The sequence below is a fragment of the Neopelma chrysocephalum genome, unplaced genomic scaffold (assembly GCF_003984885.1).
Source record: "Neopelma chrysocephalum unplaced genomic scaffold, ASM398488v2 Primary Assembly neopelma1_24, whole genome shotgun sequence".
Classification (NCBI taxonomy): domain Eukaryota; kingdom Metazoa; phylum Chordata; class Aves; order Passeriformes; family Pipridae; genus Neopelma; species Neopelma chrysocephalum.
Window position 1 is genome coordinate 29,637,764 of NW_020897693.1, and position 24,842 is coordinate 29,662,605.

At 38.9% G+C, this 24,842-nt stretch overlaps 1 protein-coding gene across 10 annotated transcripts in view; it reads right to left on the minus strand.

Moving 5' to 3' along the window:
• The window catches only part of HECTD1 (HECT domain E3 ubiquitin protein ligase 1), a 61,586-nt gene extending 49,419 nt beyond the window's left edge, over window positions 1–12,167 (minus strand). For all 10 annotated transcript variants that reach the window (XM_027709545.1, XM_027709502.1, XM_027709484.1 and 7 more), the window contains exons 1-2: window positions 12,074–12,167; window positions 9,731–10,015 (exon numbers count right to left, since the gene is read on the minus strand). In XM_027709545.1, the coding sequence (XP_027565346.1) occupies window positions 9,731–9,870 (140 nt within the window). In that variant the 5' untranslated portion in view covers window positions 9,871–10,015; window positions 12,074–12,167. The remainder of the gene's footprint in view (window positions 1–9,730; window positions 10,016–12,073) is intronic.
• Between the last annotated feature and the right edge of the window lie 12,675 nt (window positions 12,168–24,842).

The following is a 24,842-nucleotide window of genomic DNA, read 5'->3' on the forward strand; positions in this document are numbered from 1 at the left end:
AGCTTTATAGAGATCACCCTTTAATCCCCAAACCCACACTAGCTATGACATGGGTCTCTCATGGTTGAAACTATGAGCACCTACTATACATTGTCTCAGGAACAAGAACGTGCATCTGTGAGTAGTGCCAGAAAAAGGTCTAGAAGGGGTAGGTGGGAACACCAGCCCACAATGAGAGATGGGATATAACATCATCACAGCCATATAGTAAATGCCTGTACAGCCTTCCCTTCTGTTCACATAGCTCCACTGAGGCACTTGACCACAAAAAAAAAAAAAAAAAAAGGGAAAGTGTTGCCTTTCCTCAGTGGATGATCTTTATGTTTCAAAAATTGTGCAAATGGGCTTTCAGAGTAGTCTTTGAGTCTTCACTCGATCCAGTCCCAAGGAAAGGCACTACAGCATTAGAGCAAAGGCAGCACAGGGAAGAGAAATCCACTGCTCACCTGGAAGCAACTCTAGCAAACAGGTTCCAAGCAGGGCACTTACTGAGGACCAGCCTCTCTTTTTAATGAAGCACCAAGCAAGCAAACACGGTCAACACCAGCAAGAAACAAAGAGTGAGTCAGACAAGTCATGTTACATATGCATTACTAATACACTATAATTCCAAGGTCAATCCCTACTGGCTTCCTTAGGCAGGCCAAAATAGATCAAAGGGACCTAAAACTGCCTCAAATACTTGCTGTGGAAGATTAGGGCCCATTACTAACACAGATCTTAGTGTTGTTCCAACTAAGACTATGCTCAGAATTAAAATGTAATTTGACAGGTAGCAAAGCATTCAAGGAGTGTCTATACCACAGACAGGGGCTACACATGGGACTCCCTTTTAGAAAACAGTTTACATGGGAAAAACAAGGCTGCCAAAACTTCCTGAGACAGCAGGGAGGCTGAGGGCAGAACTACAGCACTGAATGAACTGATGTGACATGACAGCAACCGATGTTCAGCTTTTAGTACACTTCCATCTACTGACAGATGATGCTTTTGATTACCCAGAGCAAAGCACACAAATAAACCTCTCATTACCGCAGGCATCAACGCCCACTGAAGGGAAAAAAGCTAAGTGCATAATTTCTAAACTTAAATCATCCCAATATCAAAACTGGTTTCACATTTTGCTTTTATCTAGACCATATATCAACTAAAAGTAATACATCTGAGAAAAAAGTAATTATGACCAAAAAAATTTGGTTTTATCTTTAAAGTTGCAGGAGAGGAATCACGTTCACAGTAACTTTTTTGCAGCAGAACAAGCAAAAAGATAGTAGTGAGTTTTCTTTAATACAGAAAAAAAACCCTGTTTAGTTTTTATTCTTTCAAATCAGAAAATAACAGCAAATAGTAGCTCCAAAATTCAGATTTCTATTTAGGCCCTTCTTCTGATGAATATGAAAATGAAAGAAATATTTTTAGATTTTCATTTCTAGGGAGCTGTATTAACACCAAATCAGGCACTTCCTAAAGTACTTTAAATGTGTACTTTAGAAGAGTGATTAGGGACTACTTAGTGAATTAATGAGGTTACTCTGTGTTACTCCTTAGTGAAAGAAGGACTTCGAGTTAATGAGGTTACTCTACAACACACATTACATCTCTTGCTAATTACTTTAAGTCTCCATGTCCACCCAACTTCATTCCTGTACTGTCAGGATAAGAGCTTCTGCTACCTACTGTCTTGCAAGTCTCCACCCACCATAGTTCCAAGATCTTGCTGGAAGACAGGTTTGTCTGAAATAGCTACTATTCCATATCGATATTTACCATTTATATTCTAATCTATTAAGATGAAGGCAGTAGAGCATTCTCTGTTCCCAGTACTAACATCAAGAACTAAACTGTACTAAAAAGTGCTGATTCTGTATAATTATTCTGTATAATATTCATACTTTCAGTGTTAAAACTAGTTATTAGATTGTAAAGAGCATGATACCCAAATGCTTTAATATACATTCTTCCTCTGCAAAAAAATTTACTTGGCCTAAAAACATTTTCTAAATATCATAATCGTCTTGATGTCAAGAAAGGCTAAGAAAATTTGTCAATACAATTATACTACTACAGAATTTACAGCACTATAATCAGCATAACTCCATATGCTGACACACTTCTGAACCTTTACACGCACATCCACCTCTTTAGGAACAGGAATATCCATAGGGATACAAAATTCTGAAACAGCTGCAGCAGTAAGCTCCTGCCAGTGCTAATCCCTTAAACTCTAATGAAGTGACTCAGCTGATTTTACAGCTTGCCAGTGTAAAAAGATACCAAGGCAGTAAAAATAGGCACTGTAAACTCATTTCTGTAATTACATTTTGTATTTTAATGCAGTTAAAATCCTTAGCTAAAACAGAAATAATAATTGTGAAGACTACTGCTGTGCTTAAACAAAACCCGAAAGAAGGAAAAAAGACAACTCCAGTTCATCCCCAAAACAGTTAATAAAACTCTTGCTAGCATAAGGGTGTGTTACTCAATTCCAGAGTAACCGCTGGACTCAGTCGATGCTTGATGCGGAGCCCTCGCCATGTGACAAAGCCTTCGGCTTCGGGCGCCTGGTCCAAGACATGTGACTTGTGGCAGAAAACCAAGCTCAGCTGCCTGCCAGCACTAGTGCTGGATCTTTAATGCATACCATATGCTGAGACCAGTTAAAAGTGGGAAAATAAGGAATTACATGTGTCTACCCTACTTATATATAATAATTTCAAATGAAAACAAATACTGAAGGTAACCCTCATTAGTAACTGTTTCTGAGGAAAAATATACAAGTTATAAGTTGACTACAATGTGTCACACAACTTTGAAACTTTAAAGAACATTCAGCACAACTGATTTCTTCTTAAAGCAATAGTAACTTCAACTCATTTTTGCTTAATGATTGTTTTTCCTGCCTGTAGTTCTATGGGAGGAGATCTCAGACTTTCCCTCATTGTTTCTTTCACTCAAAGACCATTTTGTTTCTACACATGAACTAAATCCAACACCAGAGTAATCAAGATCATCCACAAGAGAACTGCCCACACACCTGCACAGCCTATATGTATTCTTCTGGATCCATTTCCAAAACATTGCACTGTCTGAGTGTAATACTGATACAGAACAAATAAAGTCCAGAAAACATCTACTTACGTTTAAGACTTTAGACATACCATACTATATTTAAAGGTACAAGAAAGAAGCAACTAAAAATTAACTGCTAATTTAGGAACTTTTATCAGAATTACAAAGTATTGAAACTTTCACAACTCTGAATCTCTACTTTCAACTGCAATCACAGCTCAGGCCAATAAAATTAAGCCAGAGATTTGACAATTCCATCCTGTATCCATTCCAGTACAAAATCCACATTATTAGAAATTAAAATAAATCATTTTAGAAATCAAATTTGATATTTAAAAATACTTTTCAACTTCCTTTGAGCTAAATAAATGACAGAGCTGAACCCTCTTCTGAGCATTCACTATTAGGAGGGAGCACATCAGTATTCAACTACACATTCAATAAATATCAGTTGTGTAAAATGAAAAAATAGAAAAATACATACAAAGAAAGCTTCTACAGCCTAGGTAACTTCTATATTTTTAAATTAAGTATTATTAGCGTTGCTCTTGAATTTACAAAGGATGTGTTGGGATGCCTTTTGCATTTTTCAGCATATTATAAAAGCTATGCCATACCTCAGAAAAAACATGTTTTTTCTCCTATCTCCAGCATTTTGTAAATATTTCGCAGAAAGTTGGTCCACAATAGCTGAATAAATTAAAGAACTTGAAACTAAAGGTCTTTCTGCCTATGATCTCCACTAGTAGCAACCTCAATTGTGCAAACAGATAATGCTTCAAATACACATTACGTCTTAACATTTCAAAAGGAAATAAGCAATTAAAACAAAAAGTATTATTTTGTATATGTGCCTAAACATGCACATCTGGCCACTAGCTTCTGCTGGATTTCCAGGTGCTCAAAAAGAGAACTGACTTAAACAAGAAAACTTCCACTTCCCCATTAGCAATCTGCTTAACATTTATGCTATCTATACCTCTCCATAAGAGGCCAATATTAAAAGTCACTTGACTGGTACAGTCATCCAAGAAAGGAAGCCCACTATTTGAAATTCCTGTAACACCTCTTTTATTGGTCTCATCCAATCTATTAGGAGTTGGACTCTTTTGAAAGTTCATTAACTTTAAGCCTTAAAATTCTGCACCCATGTTCTGCATAGTACTTGCAAGAGTCACTTCAATTATATCTCACACACAAAACTCTGAACAAAAAGGCTACTTCATGATACTACTAGAAAAATCTTAAAAATGACAGACTAGTAAACAGTGACTGTGATGAGTTATACAGTTGTCTGGACTACCCAGAGGCATTTAAACAAAATGTGTTTTAACACACACAAATGCCAAGTTACAGATCTTAGTCTAGGTAATACACCAAGCCACACCTAAGAAGCAAGCAATCATATCCTTGAAAGCAACTCTGAGAACAGATAACTAAAACCACACTTACTGTACAACTTTTTGGAAACCTGTAACTAAATTTGGCACGTTTAACTGTTAACAGTAAGTCAAACGTACTACTATAAACAGCATGAATTAAGGCAACACCGGAAAATATTTCTGAAAAACTTGTAAATTGAAGAACTGGAAAGGGGGAGGAAGATCAAGAGTTGATGAGATCTTTGTGTGCAAGTACATTCACACTAAGAACAGTACTGGCTTTTAATCTAATAGGAAAAGGTGAAACAACTGCCCTCCGCAGACTGCAGCAGCCTGGCTAATTCACATGAAAAAGAACAAGCAAATTTCAACAACAAAGACAACTTAGCACATTAAATAGCAAAATGAGATAAAATTAGGCAGGATGCCCTCTCAGAGAGCATCAGCTACACATTATGCTTGTATCAAACAAGATGCTCAATCCAGTAATAACCAGGTAAAATATAAGGGCCAATGACAGAAGAGAGGATGTCAATTTAGATGACCTAATCTTTCCTTCCGGCCTTTGCAACCATTAAGATTGTCAAAATAATTAGACAAGGTTAATTAATCTCCATAATACCTGTGACAATGAGGCCATAATTCCCATTTTACAAAGAGCAACCAGAAAGACATTAGTTTTTAAAAACTCTTATAATTGGAAAAAAACCCCAACAACCAAACAGCTTTAAAAATCAGGAATAACTTTAAACAAAGAAGAAATGCTTTGCACAGTTTAAAATAATGAAAACTAATCTACTTTTAACAACAATACTTACTTAATTTACTCATGGTTGCACTCCAGCACAAAACTGTAACCACGGTCTGACTTTTTTTTTTCCCCTTAAAATAACAAAACGAGTAAATCTGTAGGACACACAACCTGAAATCACCTTGATAAGAACAAAGCTGCCCTCTCAGCCTGTTACTTATTCCATGATTGTTAGACCTGCTAAAGGACACTTTACCACTGTCTGAATTACAAGATGCTTTTAAACCAGCCCAGATTGTAAATACATGCCTGAAGACCAGCAATTTGAATTCCTGTCCTTATCTCTACAAGAAAAATTGTTTTCCTGTATGTATCTAATTTTGATTTACTGGAGTTATACAACCCTGATAAAGAGAGGAGAATATAGTTTTAAGCAACCAGGTGGAGGTAAAGCTAAACTGTCCCACATTAACAGTCTCACTAACTCCTATCAACAGTCTTTAGTTCACTGAAGTTCTTCACACTTGTCACACACTAGCAAATACAAGATAAAGATTTGTATTTTGCAAGTACCTTTTCCCCAGTGAATACATACTTTGGAAAGAACAAGGTTTATTGTAAATTAAACATATTTGACCTATAAAATAAACTAAAAGGATTTCTATTTTACACATTAGAACCCTAAGTTATGATTCCCTGTACAATTTGGTTTTATTTGTCAAATGAACTGATAACTCTTGATAGTTTTTTGCAGACCAAATCTTTTAATGCTAAATATACAGAAGTCACTTAGGGAACAGCCAAAGGGGAAGACATGCTTTCTCTTTGAGGACTAATAAGGCCTATCTGCTGCATAAGAAAGGTTTTACTCAGGTTTTACTTTATGTGTTATACTAGTGCCTTGTTCTACAAATTTTCTTTGTAATTAAGGAAAATATATAAATAACATCTTGCTTGCTAAATACTTTTACTTTGGCAGACAGGAAAATAGCAACAGAAAGGCCAGACCAGAGATGTTCTAATTTTACTTCACCAAAAAAGTGAAACAATGAAACAGGGTGAAAAAAAGATAAATTGAAACAACTTAGAGGAAAAGGGTTATATTAATCATGTGGGATTGTAACTAACAGCCTCTAGCATTTAAATTGTTACAGGTAATTTAAAAAGACTAAAAAGCCCCCATGATTTCAATTGTATTATATAAAATGCATACCTAAAACTCCTGTTAAAGTGGATTTACTAGCACACAGTTTAACTTCAATTTGGGACTAACACTTGTAATCAAACCAGTTTAGCTATTTTACTCCAGTTCAACTATTTAACAGAATCATTTCTCCTTATTCATTAAGTTTCTATGGTTCAAGCTACTGGCTTTTGCTGCTGGTAAAATGTTAGCCACTCTTCATGCTAAGTGACTAGCAGTGTCTGTGACTCATTATCACCAGAAGATGAATATGCTGCTAATTTTTGTAATGTTAACATATGAGTAACTTTCAAAATAATTTAACTGGATGTAATATGTAAATCTGGGAAGAAGTAAAGAAATGTCAACTGTTTGGCAGCACCACCTGTTAATGGGCTGCATAACCCACAATCTGCTGTGATGCTGCTAGAACTCTGCAAGAACATTATAAAATACACTACCGTACACTCATGCTTGCTTCCCTTTTTCAGTTGATCTGAAACACTACTTTCAATACTCATTACTCTTGTACAGAAGCAAATTATTAGCTTTAAAATACAACATTTCCTTGAGGATATGTTTGCAAAGTAACCTTGTTACTTTACTGCAATAATGAAGTTCAAGATTTTTTAATCCAACAGTTCTATACTTTTTTTCCCTCCAACTTTGTGCTTTCTTTGCTAAGTGAGATTGTGAATTGCCCTTAATGCCTTGAGAAATCAGCCCAGAGACAGTGTTATGCTTTTAAAGAAACTGCACACATGTCAATATTTTTATGTCTTTGTTGCACAGCTTTGCCAGTCCTCATAATATACAGCTTTTAATCACCAGATGTACTTCACTGAAATTATGAGCTTTTTCTTAGCTACACATTACATAATAATTTCTTACGTAAAAGTGGACTGATACTTAATATTTAAAATCACTAACTGATCCCTGAAAAACACTCCATTTTGTTCTCCAAGAAACTGTTTTAAAAGTTCACCTTCCGCCTTTCACTTGTTGAATGCCACAGATGAAAAATTTTCTTCAAGTTTCGTTAATATATAATTAATAGCAATAAACAATTCCAAGATCTTGAAAGAACATCTGCACAGCATCCAAGAATTTTGGAATGCTGTTCTAGCTTAGAAAAATAAAAAAAACCTTGTAAAGTCTAGAGCCCTCTTTAGGCAAACAAAAATTCCTTTAAAAACACAGCTGAAAAGAAACTATAAAATATTATCCATTTATCATTTTAGTTACACTCTCTCAGCACATGACAATTTTGGCTGTTTGAATTGTCATTTAGAAAGACTTCAAAAATGCTTTTCAAGACACCATCTATTTCTAACAGACTTTCAAAATACGTAAATTCACCTTGAAATGCAGGCTGGGATACCACAAGCACCTGAGACAATCCACTGAGAAGTTCTCCACTGAAGACTGTATACCTTTCTTTGCCTCTCCCATATTTCCAGTTATGCAGTTCTACCTCCAGTTCTAAAACTAACCATCTTCAGCAGAAAACTAACCATCTTCTTTAGCAGGTTTAAAGAGCAGCTTGCTCTTTCAGTGACCTAGAGGAGTCCAGTGAGCCCTAATAGCAGCATGAAGCAGGAGTATGGTTGTGAGGAATAAAACTGGGAGGTGATAGATGGGAAGAGGCAACTGTCCCTTTGGAAGGTAATGAGCTACCATGTCAGCTCACCAAAGGCTGAGATACCAGATCATATGCTTCAGTATATTCAAAAGTACCAGTTTTAACTTCACTGTAATATCACTTCAACCTTGCTAACTTTTTCCCCAATTTACACTTTATTCTCTTTTTTTGAGTGAAACAACAGTAAAAGAAATAAACAACCTAGAAGACCAGTAAAATTAAATTATACCAAGGCTCAAAACAAAAATTAAAATGCCAAACAGTATTTTAACTGTTCCTTCTTTCAGACATTAAAAATAACTTTAGAACCACAACAGTGCAGTAATAGAGCATTCATTATCTACATTCTAAGAAAAAAAGCACTTGGACTATTTAATTCATTTATATGGAAATGAAAGTCTGTTCTAAATAAGATTCATAAAACCCACAACTGGTTTGTATTTTTAAAGTTGACTTTTCATTCCTGATTCTCAAATACCCAGAAGATAACTTTAAAAACGCTTATGCCTAATTCTATTTCTGAATATCCTGAAGCAGGAAGTTCACCTAGCATCATAAGAAAAATTCACTCTTAAGTAACAAATCCTTTTCTACAATGGCAAATTCTGAGGCGGCAAACAGTGCTCAACCAGTATCAGTACTGTGAGGGCAGATAGGAAAGCAGAATGGATCTCCCTGCAATAAGTCTCTTCCAAGTCAAAATTTTACCTGTCAGCTCACCAAGGCCAAGAATAGGCAATTTCAAATTTTAACACACTGTACAAAATTGTGCTGTTACATAACTACTACAAATCCAAATTTTACAGATGTATGAATTTTACATTTCCTGTAATAAATGCAGTCATGAAAGAGAACAGTTTTTAAGAGATAAGCCTGAAAACTGTTTACTTCAGAGCTACAAAACTAAACAGTGTAACAAACAGCTACCTTCTTAAATGCTTCTAAAACCCACACTCCTAAAAACAGAATGTATCAGAAATACACTAGCCATACTCTACCATGCAAAAGAAAGTAAGAGCAATGAAAAAAACATGGAAGAGAGGCAAGAGAATCAAGATCAGAACTGAAGAAACAAAGGTATGTGAGATTTAAAAGTTGCAGTTGTTTACACTTCTGCTACCTCTTTCCAAACTAGTCTAGGCCCTCAAAGAAAGCAGTGTAACACATGTACAACAACACTATTAAGTAACAGGAGTGATTACATCAGAGTTTTGTGCTGTGAGAAATATACAAAAGAGTGAGTGCAGGGACTGAGCTACATGACAAGCACAAATGCAGTTGAAAAGAAGCGTGGCATGAACACCAACATGCTTCAAAGAAGGGGGACAAAACATGCTTAAACATATCTATCCAGGTGATCATTATAGTCCTAATGCAAATAAAAGTTTTTCACTACTGAAAAAAAACCCACCACACAAAACCCCACACACAACATTTCCAGATTGTTTAAATTAATGTATAAGAGTTGCAATAGGCTGATATGTCAGACCAGGCACTGGTATCACTCAAACAACACTATGTTTTTACTCAGACAATAGTACTTCACATGGCATTAACAGGAACTCTTCATTTCAGAGATTTAAACTGAAGTTCAGTCTGTAAAAACATTTTTAAGGCTGAAAGTCTCTATGAACGTTAATTATTATATTCAGCTACTGAAAAAGGAAAATAACATCCCATAAAGGAAAGCCAAGATGACTTACGTTTCAAAACAGCGATCCACATTGTCTGACATCAGAAGTAGCATGCATAGCTGTTCCAGTGCTATTAGCTGCATATCCCTTTCATCTCCCTGCCCCATCTGCAGCCATTCCAGCAACGTGTCAGGGTCCACATCTGCCATGGTGGTTTTTTTTAATAAAAAAAAAAAAGCCGCTTCCACTTAAATTAAAAAGTACCACAAATATCCTTTAATTGGTTGAAGCCAGACCAACTTCAGCACAATTAATTTCTCTCTTCAGTCAGCCTCACACTTTTGCAGTTTTCACCTAAAAGGAAAAAGTAAAAAAAGTAATCATCAAATCATCATCACAATCTTCTTGTTAAACTTTCTGTATTTGCTTCTCCCTAAAATGTACAGCATATTTTTGGACCGACATTAAGAAAACTTCCACATATTTTATCAGCAAAGTTTGCTTTTTTCCAAGCTTTATAAGTAAACAGTAATGAGTTGTTCTGTTTTGAGGATAACGCAAAATTAAGACCAGAAAAATTGTGCTTAACCCTTCTGTGTATTCTCAAAGTTAAGAGTGATGTTTTGTCCATCCCCTTCCCTTTAATATCACGTTATTGTAAAGTGTTCAACTTTATGAGAGATGTATTACCACCTCACTAAAGTATTCAAATATAGAAAGACAACAAATTTCACATTTTAAATAAAAATCCACAAAAGAAAAAACTGAGATGCGTAACTACAGACTTGCAGAATCTTTGAAAACATTTTATGAATCCTTCCCCTTTTAAGAGCATTCAAGCACAAGAAAAATAGTCTTTTTATGTCAAAAGATAAAAAAAGAGTATAAGAATCACTTCAATTTTCAGGTGTTAGGAGTTTGTTGGGTTGTTTGGACTTTCTTTAAAAAAATTATCTAATTCATAGTTTTTCTAAAATATGCAGTGAGTAATTCAAATAATTCACGTACATATAAGGAAAACAAAATTATTTGCTGGCCAAATGCCATAGTTGTACATGCAAGCTGAAGACCAAAAAAGTCCCCTTAAAATGCTAAGAGATACTTTTGACCTACATGTTTGATTTTTACTTTTTTTACAAACAAATAGTCAAATTCACCTTCCATGCCTAATAACACAGCAAACATGACTATTTTAAAAGGTTACAAACCAATTTCTCCAAATAAAACACACAAGAAAAAAAATCTTTAAAAAATATAGATTATAGAAAAAGAGTTAGTTTATCAAACTCATAGGTAAATATGAAACGCCGACAGTGTCCCCACAAATTGGGGGGAGGTGTTGTGTGAGGGAGAAGCTTGATCTGGACAAAGTCTGCCTACTTGTTTACTTGCTGCTAACGAGTTAATAGTTAAAAAATAACTCCATGAAGGGCACGTCTATGAAAGGGAATCAGAAATTAGTCTTACATGGAGAAATACACACTGGATCAGCAGTGCTCTTTCACAATAGCTTTGAACTCAAAGATGCGAAAAATGTATGGCAGGTAGAATTTTTTTGTAATTGAGGGGCAAAATGTTACAGATCACTCAATTACTACTTGTCAGTTACATATTTGATATTGTCTTGCTCTAAAAAGTAATTTAATGTTAGTAAATTAAACTTCTGTGCTTTCAACAATGCCTATGATCCTCTGAGCTGTTTACAGACTGTATTTTCTACACCAACACTATATAAAACCACTTTCAGCCAGTAAAAGTGGAATTGTATTGCAAGAATAGTACCTCTCCTTCACGCGACTAAATCTTTAGTTCCAGGGGAGCAGGGAGATGGGTGATGGCGAGAGAAACAAGAAAATTAAGAGAGACAGTGAAAAGTTGGGTAAGTTCAACATGAGCACCTGCTGTTCTTACACCCTAGATAGGCTCCAGATAGACAGAAGCGTCTCTGGAAAACGGAGCTCCCGGGAGAGCCGCCCCGGAGCGGGGGCCAGGCCCAGCCCCGCTGCCCCCGCGCCGCCCGGGCCTGCTCGCACTCACCAGGCGGCCCCGGGCCCGCGTGGGGCTTCGGGCCCCGTCCCCACACGGCGCCGCCCGGGCAGGGCAAGCACCGCCTCCCCCTCCCCGCCGCCCCCGCACGGGGTACCCGGCGGCGTGAGGGGCTCCCCGGCAGCACCGCCTGCTCTGCCCCCGGCCCTACGCACAGACCTCCTGGCTCCCGCCGCCTCCCCCCGCCCGCCGCCTCCCGGCCCGCTCCGCCCGGGCCCGCCGGCACCGGCCCGCCAGGCCCGGGCAGCGACGCTCGAGTTCCCGGAGAGCCGCAGGCCGCGCAGGGTGACCCGGCCTGCCGGCCCGAGAAAGGCGCCGTCTGCCCGGCGCCGGCGGGAGAGGCCCCGCGTCGTCCCCGCCGCTCACCTCAGCCTCCTGGAGCCTCCTCGCCGCAACCGACCCTGCTCAGCGCCGCGCCGAGAGCGGGGCAGCGGCGCGGCGGCGGCCCGAGCCCCGCGGCAGGCGGCCAGCGGCATCCATGACGCTCCGCCCGGCGCGGGAGGGGCGGGGCGGGGCGGGCGAGGAAGGAGCCGCCGTCGGGGGGCGGAGCGAAGCGGAGCCGGCCCGACCCGGCGGCGGCTGGGGGCGCTGCGGGAGCGGCCCCTCATGGCGGGGGCGGTGCCGCCGAGCCGCTCCCACCGGCGGCAGGGCCGGGACCGCTCCGCCTCGCGCCGCCGCTGCGGAGCCGGGAGCGGGGACCGCGAACCGCGACAGTCCCAGTCGCGGCCTGCCCAGCGGAGCCCCCCACGCTTCGGGAGGCCTTTCCCTGGCTGCATCGGGATTTATTCTTTTATAGTTTGCAGGTCGTTTTATTTCTTGCCGTATTCTACTTATTTACTTCAGTTCTTTACATTTACGTGAGCGGGGGGGGGGGGGGGTGTTTGTACTTTGCAGGGGCCACTTTTACAAACACTTCGATCCACCTCCAGCACCTCCGTTAAAGGGGTCTGCTGAGCAGGTTTAAACGTCGCGATAGCGAGCCTTCCAGAGCAGAGGTTTTAAGTTGCCCTTACCCAGTAGTGAGTTCGAAGTGCTGCGCCTGAGTTGTATATCTTGAGACACCTTCTGCAGTATAGTCCCCGGCCATACGTTCTACAAAACGCTGTGCAGTTACGTTGCATATAATCAAAATACAAAGGAAGCAAACTGCTGTAAATTGAAAATGAAGGACTAAAAGCGAAAGATCTTCAAAATAATTTCCTTCTCTGTAAGATGACATGTTTTTCAAAGGAATTTAAGTCTATTAATATAAGTAGAGTAAATAAGATTATTGTACATTTGAATGTCACTCCTACCTACCTCATAGACATTTCCTGTAATTAGGAGGCTAAAACTACACACTGAACAAAAAGGCAATAGCAGTCATGCTTGGTTAAAACTTGCCAAATGCCAAATCTTTATTGCTCGATGTTGTAATAACACCTCTAGAAGGTCTTATCTTCATTGGTGCACGTTTTTTTCAGAACACAAGAACAGTATTTCTTTTGTCTCCATTTCTGATTTTTAAGGGAGCTTAGCCTTTCTGTCTTACTGTATTATGCCTCGTCTTAACTGCCACTTGTTTCAGCCCTGACAAGATTTACATGGATATCCTTTGTCTGTGCTTGTCATTCAGAGGTCAGGAAGGCTTCTTATATGCCTAATGTTAAGGACACCAGGCAGTAGGAAGACTGAGTCGGCAGTCTTTAAATTTAGAAGCTTGGTCTTCTTTCACTTTCACCAGTGCAGAAGCAGCAAAATTAGGCCCAGCTTATGAGAATTGCATCTGCTAAGTGACCTCACTCCTGTTGCATGATGCTAGAACAGTTTCCTTTGCTTTTTATCACGAAGGAAATTTCAGTTAAAAAAATATTATGAATTTCTTCTGAAGACCAAAAATAAATCCCAGTTTTCAATTGTAAAGACCAAAACCTTTGCAATCAAACAAATGTTTCACTCTTTTCACTTAGGGTACAGTTTCTGGTTCAGGTGTCTGGACATGACTATCTATGGAGAAGATGAAGGTATAAAAATACAGATCAATTTAGGAACAAAATCAAAATTTTAAATAGTGTACATACGAAGAATACAAATCATGGATTTAAAGTACTATTAATTAGGAGTACAACACTTAAATACTGGAAATAGTTTTCAGTGCTGTACATACTTATTTCTAAATGGATAAACACAAATACTTCCATGTCCTGCTGCATTAAGTGCCTGATTTCCTATATCCAATATTTTTATATTAAAGGAAGTATATCAAGTAATGTATTGCAGCTTCATGATTCAGGATCATTTTTCATTCTGATACATTTGCAATATTTAAGAGTTTGCTAGTGATTTTTGTTCCTCATGATGAGATTTCATAAACAAATGTGAAAAAGAATGCTAACTAGATAATCTCAGCTTCATTGATTATATACTTCTTACAAAATATGTTCATTGACTGGTTAATACTTTTTTCCACTTCACATGCTGATGGACATTCAAATTATTTTCACAGCTGTCAGGACTCCACTGAAATACACCACAACAAGCAATACAGACTAGGACTGCCTCTTCAAATGGGGCTGCTCTCTAATATTTAATAGGAAGGAAATCACTAGCAGGTAGGAGTACAGTTAGTGGATAGGGAATTGCATCAGTCGTTTTTACAAAATTACTCACTTTCATTTGAAATTTCACATGAACAAAGTTTTGTTCAGACCCCCAAATTTCCAGCCTGTGTCTATCATTTTGCTAGTGCTAGGCCTAAGCATATAGAGGAAGAAGGTCCTTACATGGACTAGTGTAGCCAGATGGGGAAGGCGAGTGATGGCATATTCTGAAGTGACAAGTAGTGGAACTTGACTGTCAGAGCTGTTTTGAAGAAAACAACACTGAGCATTGTGTGAAACTTGCAAAAACAGCTCCAGTTCCCTGTACTTGTGCGATGTACATATTTTTCATTCAGTTAGGAAATTACCTAAATGCTAACATCAGCTGACACGCACTTCATGTATGACCTTGGCCTAATCTCTTAGTCACTGCATGTCGCTGTTTCCTCCTTTACCAAATAATGAGATAGTAATGCTGGAGTCAGAAATGTCTTAGCATTTATGAAACTGTGAGTTGCTGAGTCATGTTACTACATTAAGTCTTAAATAATACTATAAAACAGAACTCCTCTTTATGACTACACTTGAGCAGACCACATGTGTGACTGATGATGTCTTTGGAAATTAGGCCACATAGGGTCAACATAGATTGACCTTTGTAGAGTGTGATATTGAGCAATGACCAGCATTTTTGCTGTGTATTTACCTGAAAATTAAAACCTGGCTTTGAAAGAGAAAACATCAGCATATTTACTAGAACAGTGTCAGGGACCCATGAACAACAGTGAAATATGCCACAGAGGGTAGCAAGTGTCAGGGATTGGAGGATTGTGGAGAGAGCTTCTGAGACATTATAAAGGACAGCCCACCTGAGACAGATACTCAATAAGAAGACATTGTGGGTGTTCTCTAAAGGATTTGATCATCTTTGAAAGGAATTCCCATTTGGCTAGAATCCTGCAAAATTTTCTCAGGATAGAGAAAAACCCCAGAAGTTTTTTCACTTATAGCTCAAAAACATAACATTTATTACTGGTTTTATATTATAATCAGGGTGTTGTTTTCTACATGGTTTTAGCTGGTAACAGAAGGTAAATCTGTCATGGGCACTGTTGATGTCACAGTGTAATACTGAGGATTGAAAGCTTCAGATTGGAATTGTTGGGCTTTTGTTAAGGAAATACAAAACTGGCCAGTAATCATACTGAAATACACCTACAATTCAAACAAAGTAAGAAGCATCTGATTCCTCCATGTATTTTTAATTGAGGCAGCAACTAGAACCTAGGATAACTGATGTTTTTGTTAGCTGTCTACCTACTTCTGTACGGATGCCAAGTTGGCGTTTCTAAAAATATCACTCCTCTATAGTAAATAGACCTGAACACCTCCATAAATTTAATTGAGTAGTTTATGCCGAAGACCAAGGCTGTGCCCAGCCAAATAAAATCTTTGAGTATTTATGGATTATTTATTCTTTTGCTTTAAGACTTTTTTTGCTCCCACTCAATAATGTGGTAGAAAACACTGAAAGTTCCTACTCCTACAAATCCAAAAGATGAATAATTCCATACATGTTTCATTTTTTTGGATGAACATTATCCTTCTAAAGAGAAAGTTAATAAATGTTGACTACACATTTCAGAGCAAGGAGATCAGATATTACAGAAGCTTCCTTGCTGTATCAGGTAAGATTTAGTTTTATAGAATTTGGCTACTTAAACTTCTTTACTTCTTAAGTATGTTGTTTAAAAGATTTTCTTTTGGAAAACATTCTTTTTCATAAATAAAATGCAGTTGGTAAAAGCATTTTTATTTAAATCCTCCTGTGTAATCACAGTCTCTTCTTAGCCACTTTACTTTTGCACAAGCCTGGGGAGCACAAACATAGTGCCAGCGTCTTGGCTTTCCAAAAGGACGTGCCAGTTTTTGCAGCCTTGGCGATCTCCAAACAACCCTGTGCCGGCTGCACAGCGGGTGTGTTTACCATGTGCGGTCTTACGCAACCTGCTGCAGCCGGCGCTGTGTGCGAGGCTGCCTGTCGGGGAGTCCGAGTATTGTAATTACACGTCAATGTGGTGAGGGCACGACTGACGCTGACGTGATAAATATGGGAATGACTTGCTGGTGGCTGGTGTTTACTGAGGTACAGGGCTGAGTCATTGCTCATCACGTTAGAGTCCTCCTCAGGAGAGGCTCAGCTTCCTGGAAGGGTCTTATCATCTGAGGAGCTGAGGGAATTAACGTGAAAATTTACAAAAGAGCATGTTTTCCAAAAACTGCAAATGCTCCAAAATTATCTTTTCTTCTTTCTGAAATTATTGCTCAAAATCATACACATTATCGTGCTTTTTCCTAAGTAAACTCACCTATGTGAAGCTTTTGTTAATGGAATGCTTTTTTTCAAGCATAAGTTTACTTTTTTGCAGTTTCAGGCTAAAGAGTGAGAAGTGAGTAAACTTTATATCAGTTAACTACTTTCAACCTCAATTTACCTCCAGCTATATCAATTATTTGGACATAACATAGAAATTAACCTGCCCTCACTACCCTCACTAATGTCCCTTCTGCCTCCAACTGGCAAGGGGAAAGTGAGACAGAATTTAGGCAACAGTTCTCTATTTCAGGCTGTTAGCTCTATCCTGTCCAGTAGCGACATGGGCAACAGCAATAAATCTCAATCCAAGACAAGTGCAAGGAAAGATCAGTGACTCAGATCACAGGACTTCTCACTGTTTTAATGGCACAGACTAGGTGATAACTTTCTGAATCAGAAGGTTAATTAAGATTTGGTATTTGTTCTTCCTGGTTTTAGTCTGTTGTTATGGGAAAGTGACTTAATCACAAAACAATTCTTCTGTATTCTGGGATTAAAAAAATCCAGCTACTTAGAGTTTTATAGAAAAGACTGTAATTTTTACATATTTAAAAGCTTACTAATGCCTTTTACTATTCTTTTCATGAAATTATGCCCTATTCGCTACTGTTGGATGTCTTGACATGCAAAAAAGAAGAAACAGTCTCAAGCTCCTAAAACCTGAATTTCTGGATTAGTTGCTAACTGAAAAGAGCTACATCCTTCATTCAAACCAGGAAGAATCATCAGACTATTATGGTGGAGCATGGCAAATTTCAATGCTAGCACTGTCCCAGGGCATATGAGACAGACAACAAAAAAATTGTATCATCTACTACTGAAACAGGAAAACTTTCTTGCCCCACTGATGACTCTTAGGAAAAATGGGAAAGTAGTATATTTCACTAGTGGTTTGTTTGATTATAAAGATAATACTCCCAAGCTCATTTAAGCTTGAATTGTTGGGTTTGTAGGAAAGGTGCCATTCAAACAACTTAAATCCTTGTCAGAAGTGTGAAATGACTTTATTTAGAATTATACCAGTGATATGAAACCAGGTTTCTGCAGATCCTCAACTCCATATTTCTGCAAGGAAAGAATGCACATTCCTTAAGGAATATATTATAGGCAGTAAGCTGTGTACCTGATTTTCTCTTAATTAGTTTTTATTAATAAATGAAGATCACATTGTGCATGTATTGAGATTTGTCTTCTACTCTAACCTTTGGACTTACTCCCAGGCTACAAACTGTATTAAATAGAACTGGCTGAAAATAGGGAAAATATTTTGCAAAGACAGACAAAGGACTTTTAGTATCAGCAGTGTTGAGTTTCATTCTTTGTCCATGGCTAATGAATGCAGTAAATGATGTTGAGGGGATTCCTCCTGTTTTCTTAACTTTGTTTTTCCTTTTGCTGCTCTACTTTCTTCTTTCTTTTTTTTTTAACTTCCTTAACAGAAATATTTTTTAAAAGAGCAGAAGTAACTCCCGAAGCTCAAAGCCCTGAAATTCATTCTGTAATGGTGAATATGAGGAAGATTATGAGAAACACCACCCTTCCAAGGACATTAAAAAAATATTGATACATCATTGTTTAGAAAATATCTTAGAAGAAGCATGTTGTGAATTAGAAAGTCATATGTCTCAAATGTGTTTATACTAGGCTGTAAGTGATTAAACAGCACTTCTGGCAGGAAAAAAAATATGGATATACAGTGATGAGGGTTCAAAACACTACCCTTGCTCACCACATTTCAAACTGTGACCCAGGCCATATAAAAAGACCTTTTTGATCTGATAGAAGATAGCTTTGTGTCAGAGCTGTGTGTTTGTAGGAGAATATGTGGCCATGGAAGAAAATTGGTGTAATTATAAAATCTGTTGCCTGAGTTCTCAGTCAACTATCTAACATAAATATAGGGAAAACTATGCTTACTTTTTAAGGCATGGTTATTGACCTATTTTTGAAAAGTTTCATCAACTGAGTTTTAACTCCTTAGGAGTGACTAAGTAGTACGAGATAAATGATTCATACCCATTTTAATTTTTGTACTCTACATTTTAGTTTTTGGACACCCACTGACTTATGCTGGTAAGACTGAATAACCATAAACAAGTCACAGATCACTTCCACTACTGCACAGGATTTCATATTTCAGTTCTTATGTGCTTGGTATCAATACCTAAAAAATGAAGTCAGCCACAAAGTAGTTCCGATTTAATTCCATCCTAAGTTGCTGCAGCTAAGCTTTTAATATCTGTGTTCTGTTTGCATTGACTCTTAGTTAATACGGTAAGACACAAGCATTATTTTGTCATGCAAGCATATTGTATGTGCTTTTCCTATCAGTTCTGTGTTATAAGGTTATATTTTTATACTGTAAAATATTAGCTCTTTGGGGCTTTGCTGTCTGTAAAATTTCTGTGTAAACACTGGTCTCAGTGGACACAGGAAACTTATTAAAATTACTAAGTATTGTGTGTCTGAGCCTGCACCAAAGCAAGAATGTATTTTACCCTTTTTTTTCATACAGTGCCAGCCTTAAAATCAGCAGGCCAAATTATCTTTGTAAAGAAATTCCATTCTACTGATGTGAATAATGCTTCACCAGTTTGGGGTCAGCATGCAACTTGGCTCAAATACTAGCACCGATTATAGGAGTTTAGCTATACTGAGGCAATGGAAATTTAAAATTTCGTACAAGATTCTTAGCTAGCTTGACATTTTAAGGTGAGACTGAGACCCAGATCTAGTGGCAGATCTCATCTGTTCATCTAAGGAGCAGCAGATTAAAAGAGTACAAAGGCCTGATAGTGCATCAGTAGACTTTCTGTTTGTATTTCCATGACAAGCACCATTGAGATTGTCTCTTGCAGCTCATTTATAGGGAGCATCAGACAGTTATTTTGATATAGGAATGTTATTTACTTAAAATGTGTTCTCGTAGTAAGTGGTGTGCTATACTGGCAATGTCAGCAGTTATTGTTGGTAGAAATATTTGTCTATGTCATTTTTGCAGTCACATTTAAGGTACGATAATGTTTGTATGTAATTACACCTCCTTAACTGCAACAATTAGTCTGTGTCCCAGTCCCTGCTCTGACCCTGATGAGAGAAGGAATGGCTTGGGGAGACTGAATCTTACACTAGTGATTCCCAAGTATTTCATAGTGGAGTATCAATGTCATTGGTAGGCATTTTAAATACTGAAAGGCAACAACGAGGATTCAGGCCTCACTGTACATGTGTGATAAAAGACATCTCCACCTCAGAGATTACACTAAAAAGAAAATTCAAAGGCTACAAAACAGATCAGAATGTAACATAGTCCATACTGATAAGCTGCTTAGTAGTTTAACTCTGGAGTCCCATACCCCACTTCTACATGTTAGTGGTCTCCCAACTATATTGAACAAACTCTTTTCCTTGTGCAAAGAAAGCCACGAGGAAATCAGAAGCTGTTCTGCATCTATACTCTCTGTGGATCATAGCTACAAGCTAGCCTGCATCTCCTGGCCCAGGGGTGACCCACGCACAAGGAAGATGCACCTAGAGGAAAAAAAGAGAGCAGAGGGGGAAGGGAGCTGGCCTTCCCAATGTCACACCAACTCAGAGCTTCTTTCCCTATCGGGAAACTTAGATAACAAATCAAAGTCAGAATCCAGTCTCATCTCACAGGCAGAGCTGGTACTCTGCCTAGTAAAATTGCCCAACATTTAGCACTACTAGTAATTTGATAGGGAAGCAATAAGCAATGTTTTGAGAAAAACAGCTCATTACTGGCCACAGAAGTTATATGCAAACACACAAGTTATCTCAAGCAGGCAACCTTAAGAACCAGGCTTAAGACAGATGTCTGGAGGTAAATTGTGCCTTCCATCACAATATTGTACCCCACAAATGTATGAAATTCAGGATGAAATCAGTAGGTGTTAATGCATGTAAATGTGGGCAGAAATTAACCCAAAACATACTTGAAAGTCAGAGACTTCCTCCCATGGTGTTAGGCAAGAAAGATGAGACCTCTGTGTTTAGGGTCTGGCACCTCATGTACACTTTAGCAGAACTATGCTGTAGCAACAGAATATCCTGTTTTAAATAATAAAGATAATTAAAGACTTCAAGATTGTAGCCCATCTGCTTTTATTCTATACCTTGATTAACAATTGTGGTAGGAAACAGTATCCTGGGACTGATACCCTGATGTCTCCTAAATCAGTTAGAAGTTGCAATCATAAACCATTCTTAGCTCTAAAGTGATACACAATTTTGTCTGTCCAATAAGCTAAACATCTAACTTGCTACTGCCTTCCAGTATTAAACTGTACCTGTTGTAGGATGTTTTGCTCTGATACAGCAGTTTTAGACACCCCACATAGCTCCCTTAGTTGTACATCAGAATTTGAAATGTAAAGAGAGTTTGTGTCGTTACCAGCTCTATTCTGTAAATCAGTTGACTATTTGTAGGGCCTTTCCAAACCAAGAGGATTTGAAAACATCACCACAATTGCCACACATCTGCATTCATCGCTTTTAATGAAAAGGTAGCTCATTAGAATTGTACCCTGAGGTACATCACACATTTGTATTTAAAAAAAAAAGAAATTGACACCTTTGGTTAGTATGTCATTAATATGGCTGAATTCTGTATAAGGTGGTGCTGGCTCTGTGTTAACTCCAGATTTGTCTCCCTCCCCACTCTGCTTCTGTAGCTAATTTAATCAGCTTTTTGCAACTGGCCGAAGCCAGCACAGTGCTGGTGCACGCTGACACTTCCTGGCTTAGGTCACTTCATAAACATTATTCTGCAGTGGAACAACTCTTACCGATGTCAATTCATTGATATTGGTGTAGCTGTGAAGGAATTCAATGGCTTTGCCTTCTAGAAAGCATTTGCTGTGAGCAACTGTTAGGACTCCTTAACCAGGTAACCTGCACAGCAAGTATTTATTTGCATGACAGTGGTCCATGCGGCTTCAGTGTCTGTCTATCAAGGTCGATAAAGCTGCACTTTGCAAATAATTAGACCTCTCTTGTGGGGTTGGGATGGGGAGCACAAACAAGGGTACAGCAATATTCAGTCTCACAGAATGTTTTCTCTGGCACCTCCATGATTGTTTCCAGTTCTCTCTCCCCAGAAGGGTGACAAGCACATTTATTTGTGCTTTTAAAAATCAGCTCCCATCTTAGCCCCTACTTTGTGCAGTCTGTGTTATTAGCAGCTTCCATTTCTTCAGAACTGGCAAGAAAGAACAAACGATAATTAAAGGTTGACAGTATTTACCCTCTCTTCCCTGCCCTGAAGGGACTGAGCTGTTGCCAGCAATTACCTGCACTTCCCTGAGATTACAGCAGGCAGGAACCAGTAAACCCACTCTGATCCCACCTATCCGCCCTAGGAAAATTCAGGAAAATTCATCTGCCACTGAACAGTGACAAACCCTTCCCGACTCTCTGTGTTCTCTCTGGCCTCTGAATACCCTCCAAGGAATGATCTTCATTTCCGAAGACTATCCACTCATTTAGGTCAAAATCCTAATCTAAGAACAGTGGTGAAAATTTTGCCATTCAATTGACTCCTTATAAGTAATTTTGAAACTGTTGATGAAAACATATAAAGTGTGTATGTGCAGGTATTGTAACCAGTACTGAAAAGGCAACGGAAACTAGGGCATGTAGCTGCTCTTGCTGTTCATGAGTTACATCATTGCAAACTTGTCTTCTTACTTTGCATACTACTTAATAATTTTGGGGTTTGTGTGTGTGTGGAACAAACAGTGCTTTCTGATGAAGTTTCTGTCATTTCAGTGAGTGTTTTCATGGTTTACTTAGAGACTGTGTAGAATGTGATCCTGTTGTGGCTGCTTTGAATATTTTATTAACAGGTAGAGACTCAGAGTATTTTATGCAAGTAACTTTGCGTTACTTTTTATAGTAATGTCATTAGTTTGCCTCATCCTGTGCTGCTACTACAGTGTTGTGCTTTGATTTACGCAGATGGTTGGCAGTCTTTTCTTTTCCTAGATAATAGGCAGCACAAAACAGAACAAGCAAAACTCATGCAACAGAAAATGGTGTGAACTTTACAAATCAGAGCAGTTTAATTTGTAAAATATTTTATAATATTCCAGTCAACTATTAAACTATGATATTTCACACAGGCTGTTTTGAAGCAATGAATCAACCAGGTGACTGATGTAAAAATTTTCTCTTCTTTTACTACCCAGGTGCATGCCTCTTGTTCTGCTTCCCCATTCTTCCTCTCTGTCCTGGCCTAATCCTTCAGCATTTGTTTGATTTGAAAAATCTCTCAAGAGTGTTGTTGCTTCCTCAGCAGCCTTTGAATTTGCTCCTCTCCTGCTACTTTTTCCTCTGACTTGCCCCATCTTCACAGCTATCTCTCTTGATTCACTGTCTGGAGCATATTGCCCTCTAGCACTTTTACCCAGCAGAAGTCACTCAGCAAGTCATGTCTGGGTGTTGGCTGAACATAAGGAAGACAACCAGAAAAGAACTCTAACAGCAGTGTAGTTGCACATAATAATGGCCAGTCTTCGCGAACGAAGATTTTGGGAAAGGTCTTTTACCTTTCCAGCCTGCACAATGGATTTTTTTAGGTGAGACACAGCATGCGCTGAACTGAGCCCACCCTTTAATCCTAAGGTTCATCTGCCGGGGCCAAGCAAGCTTGGACAATGGCAGTGAGGTCCTCAGGATGTAGGTCTGTTTAGAGTGACCTTCTCATAGATGGATGGCCTCACAGGGCTAACGAACTCCATCTGCCCAGGGGACTGGGATTCGAACCTGGGTTGCAGTGGTGAGAGTCCTGCATGCTAACCACTAGGCCACCAGTATAGTTGCACATAGTTCTGGGATATTAGAAAAGGAACTGGATTTTAAATACTTGCATCTCTGTCTATTTCTTGCACTTACAAAAGAGACAAAAAAAAGTAAAAAAGATTCAGTTGTTTTGGGGGCATTCTGTGTAGTCTAGCTTCACAAACCTAGAGGGTCAGGAGAGAATCCCTGACAGTTAATGTATTCACCATCTCCTGAAGGAGAAAATTAGGGCACTGAAAGCCGTCACTTTAGTTAAAGTCCAGAACAAGCCACTGAAGCATGTGGTTTCAAATCCTGACCACCAGGTGCAGAGTTGATCCAGCCAAGATGTACCACAGCCTGGAACAGCAAGTTTCCATAGGCAGTAGCAGGTTCATGAGCTGCTATGTCTCCTCTCATTAGTGTGCCAAAGCCATTGCAGTTTTTGCCAATTTTTGTGTAATGGAAAACATTCTCTCATGGCTACACAAAGGTTGTCTGTCATATGAAGAGGTGTTACAGCCATGGTGGTCACTTCAAGCCTGACAACCCAGGTAAGACCCTGCTCCCTCTTCCCTCCTCTTGCTCATGGAAGCTTTGCAATAGATGTCTCATCTTCCAAATCTGCTTCTGAAGTCTCTCTGCTCTATAGCCAGTACTTCCAACAGCCTTTTCTCTCCTGTCTTGATCAGGAAAATCACCAGAAATCTTTAGGAATGACTGCAGCTTATCCTAAATCATTGCAGTTCATGGTTCTGAATGTCCTTGAAAGTACGTTTCTCTGGGCACCTATAGGAAATTGCCTACTTGGAAAATAAGTTATTCACTCATAGCTTCCCTGGGTGCAGCTGCCCTCAGACAGAGAAGAATACTTTGATGGTTCATACCATGCCCACTGACCTACAGGGGACAGGTATGGCCTTTTGCCACATCTCCAAGGTTATGTGGGAAAATCAGGACAGAAGACTGCAAGCCTTTAAGCCCCAAGGGTCCGCATGTATCTATATGTATTGTATGGTTTAGAGGGTGCCTAGAACTAGGGATGGGTCATGGCTCCAAATCAAGACCACTCGTTCTTGAGAACCTCTCTCCAACCAGCTTGAAAAGTCTCATTTTACAAAAGTAAATGATACCTAGATTTGTTGGTCTCAAAAGGGAACTAGGAGGAATGGACTAAAAAAAGCCCATCCACTCTCCCACCCTCCCTGTGGCCGCATTACTGTGTGGCTTGACTCCCTGACAGCTGAACACAAGATTGCATTGTGCCTCAGATTGGAGGTGAAAACCATTCACTTCCAGTGTCTCTTCTATTTCCCTCCTTCATCCCATCCTTGCTTATTTAATAAATACAGTTGAAGAAGTATCATAAAAGAAAACT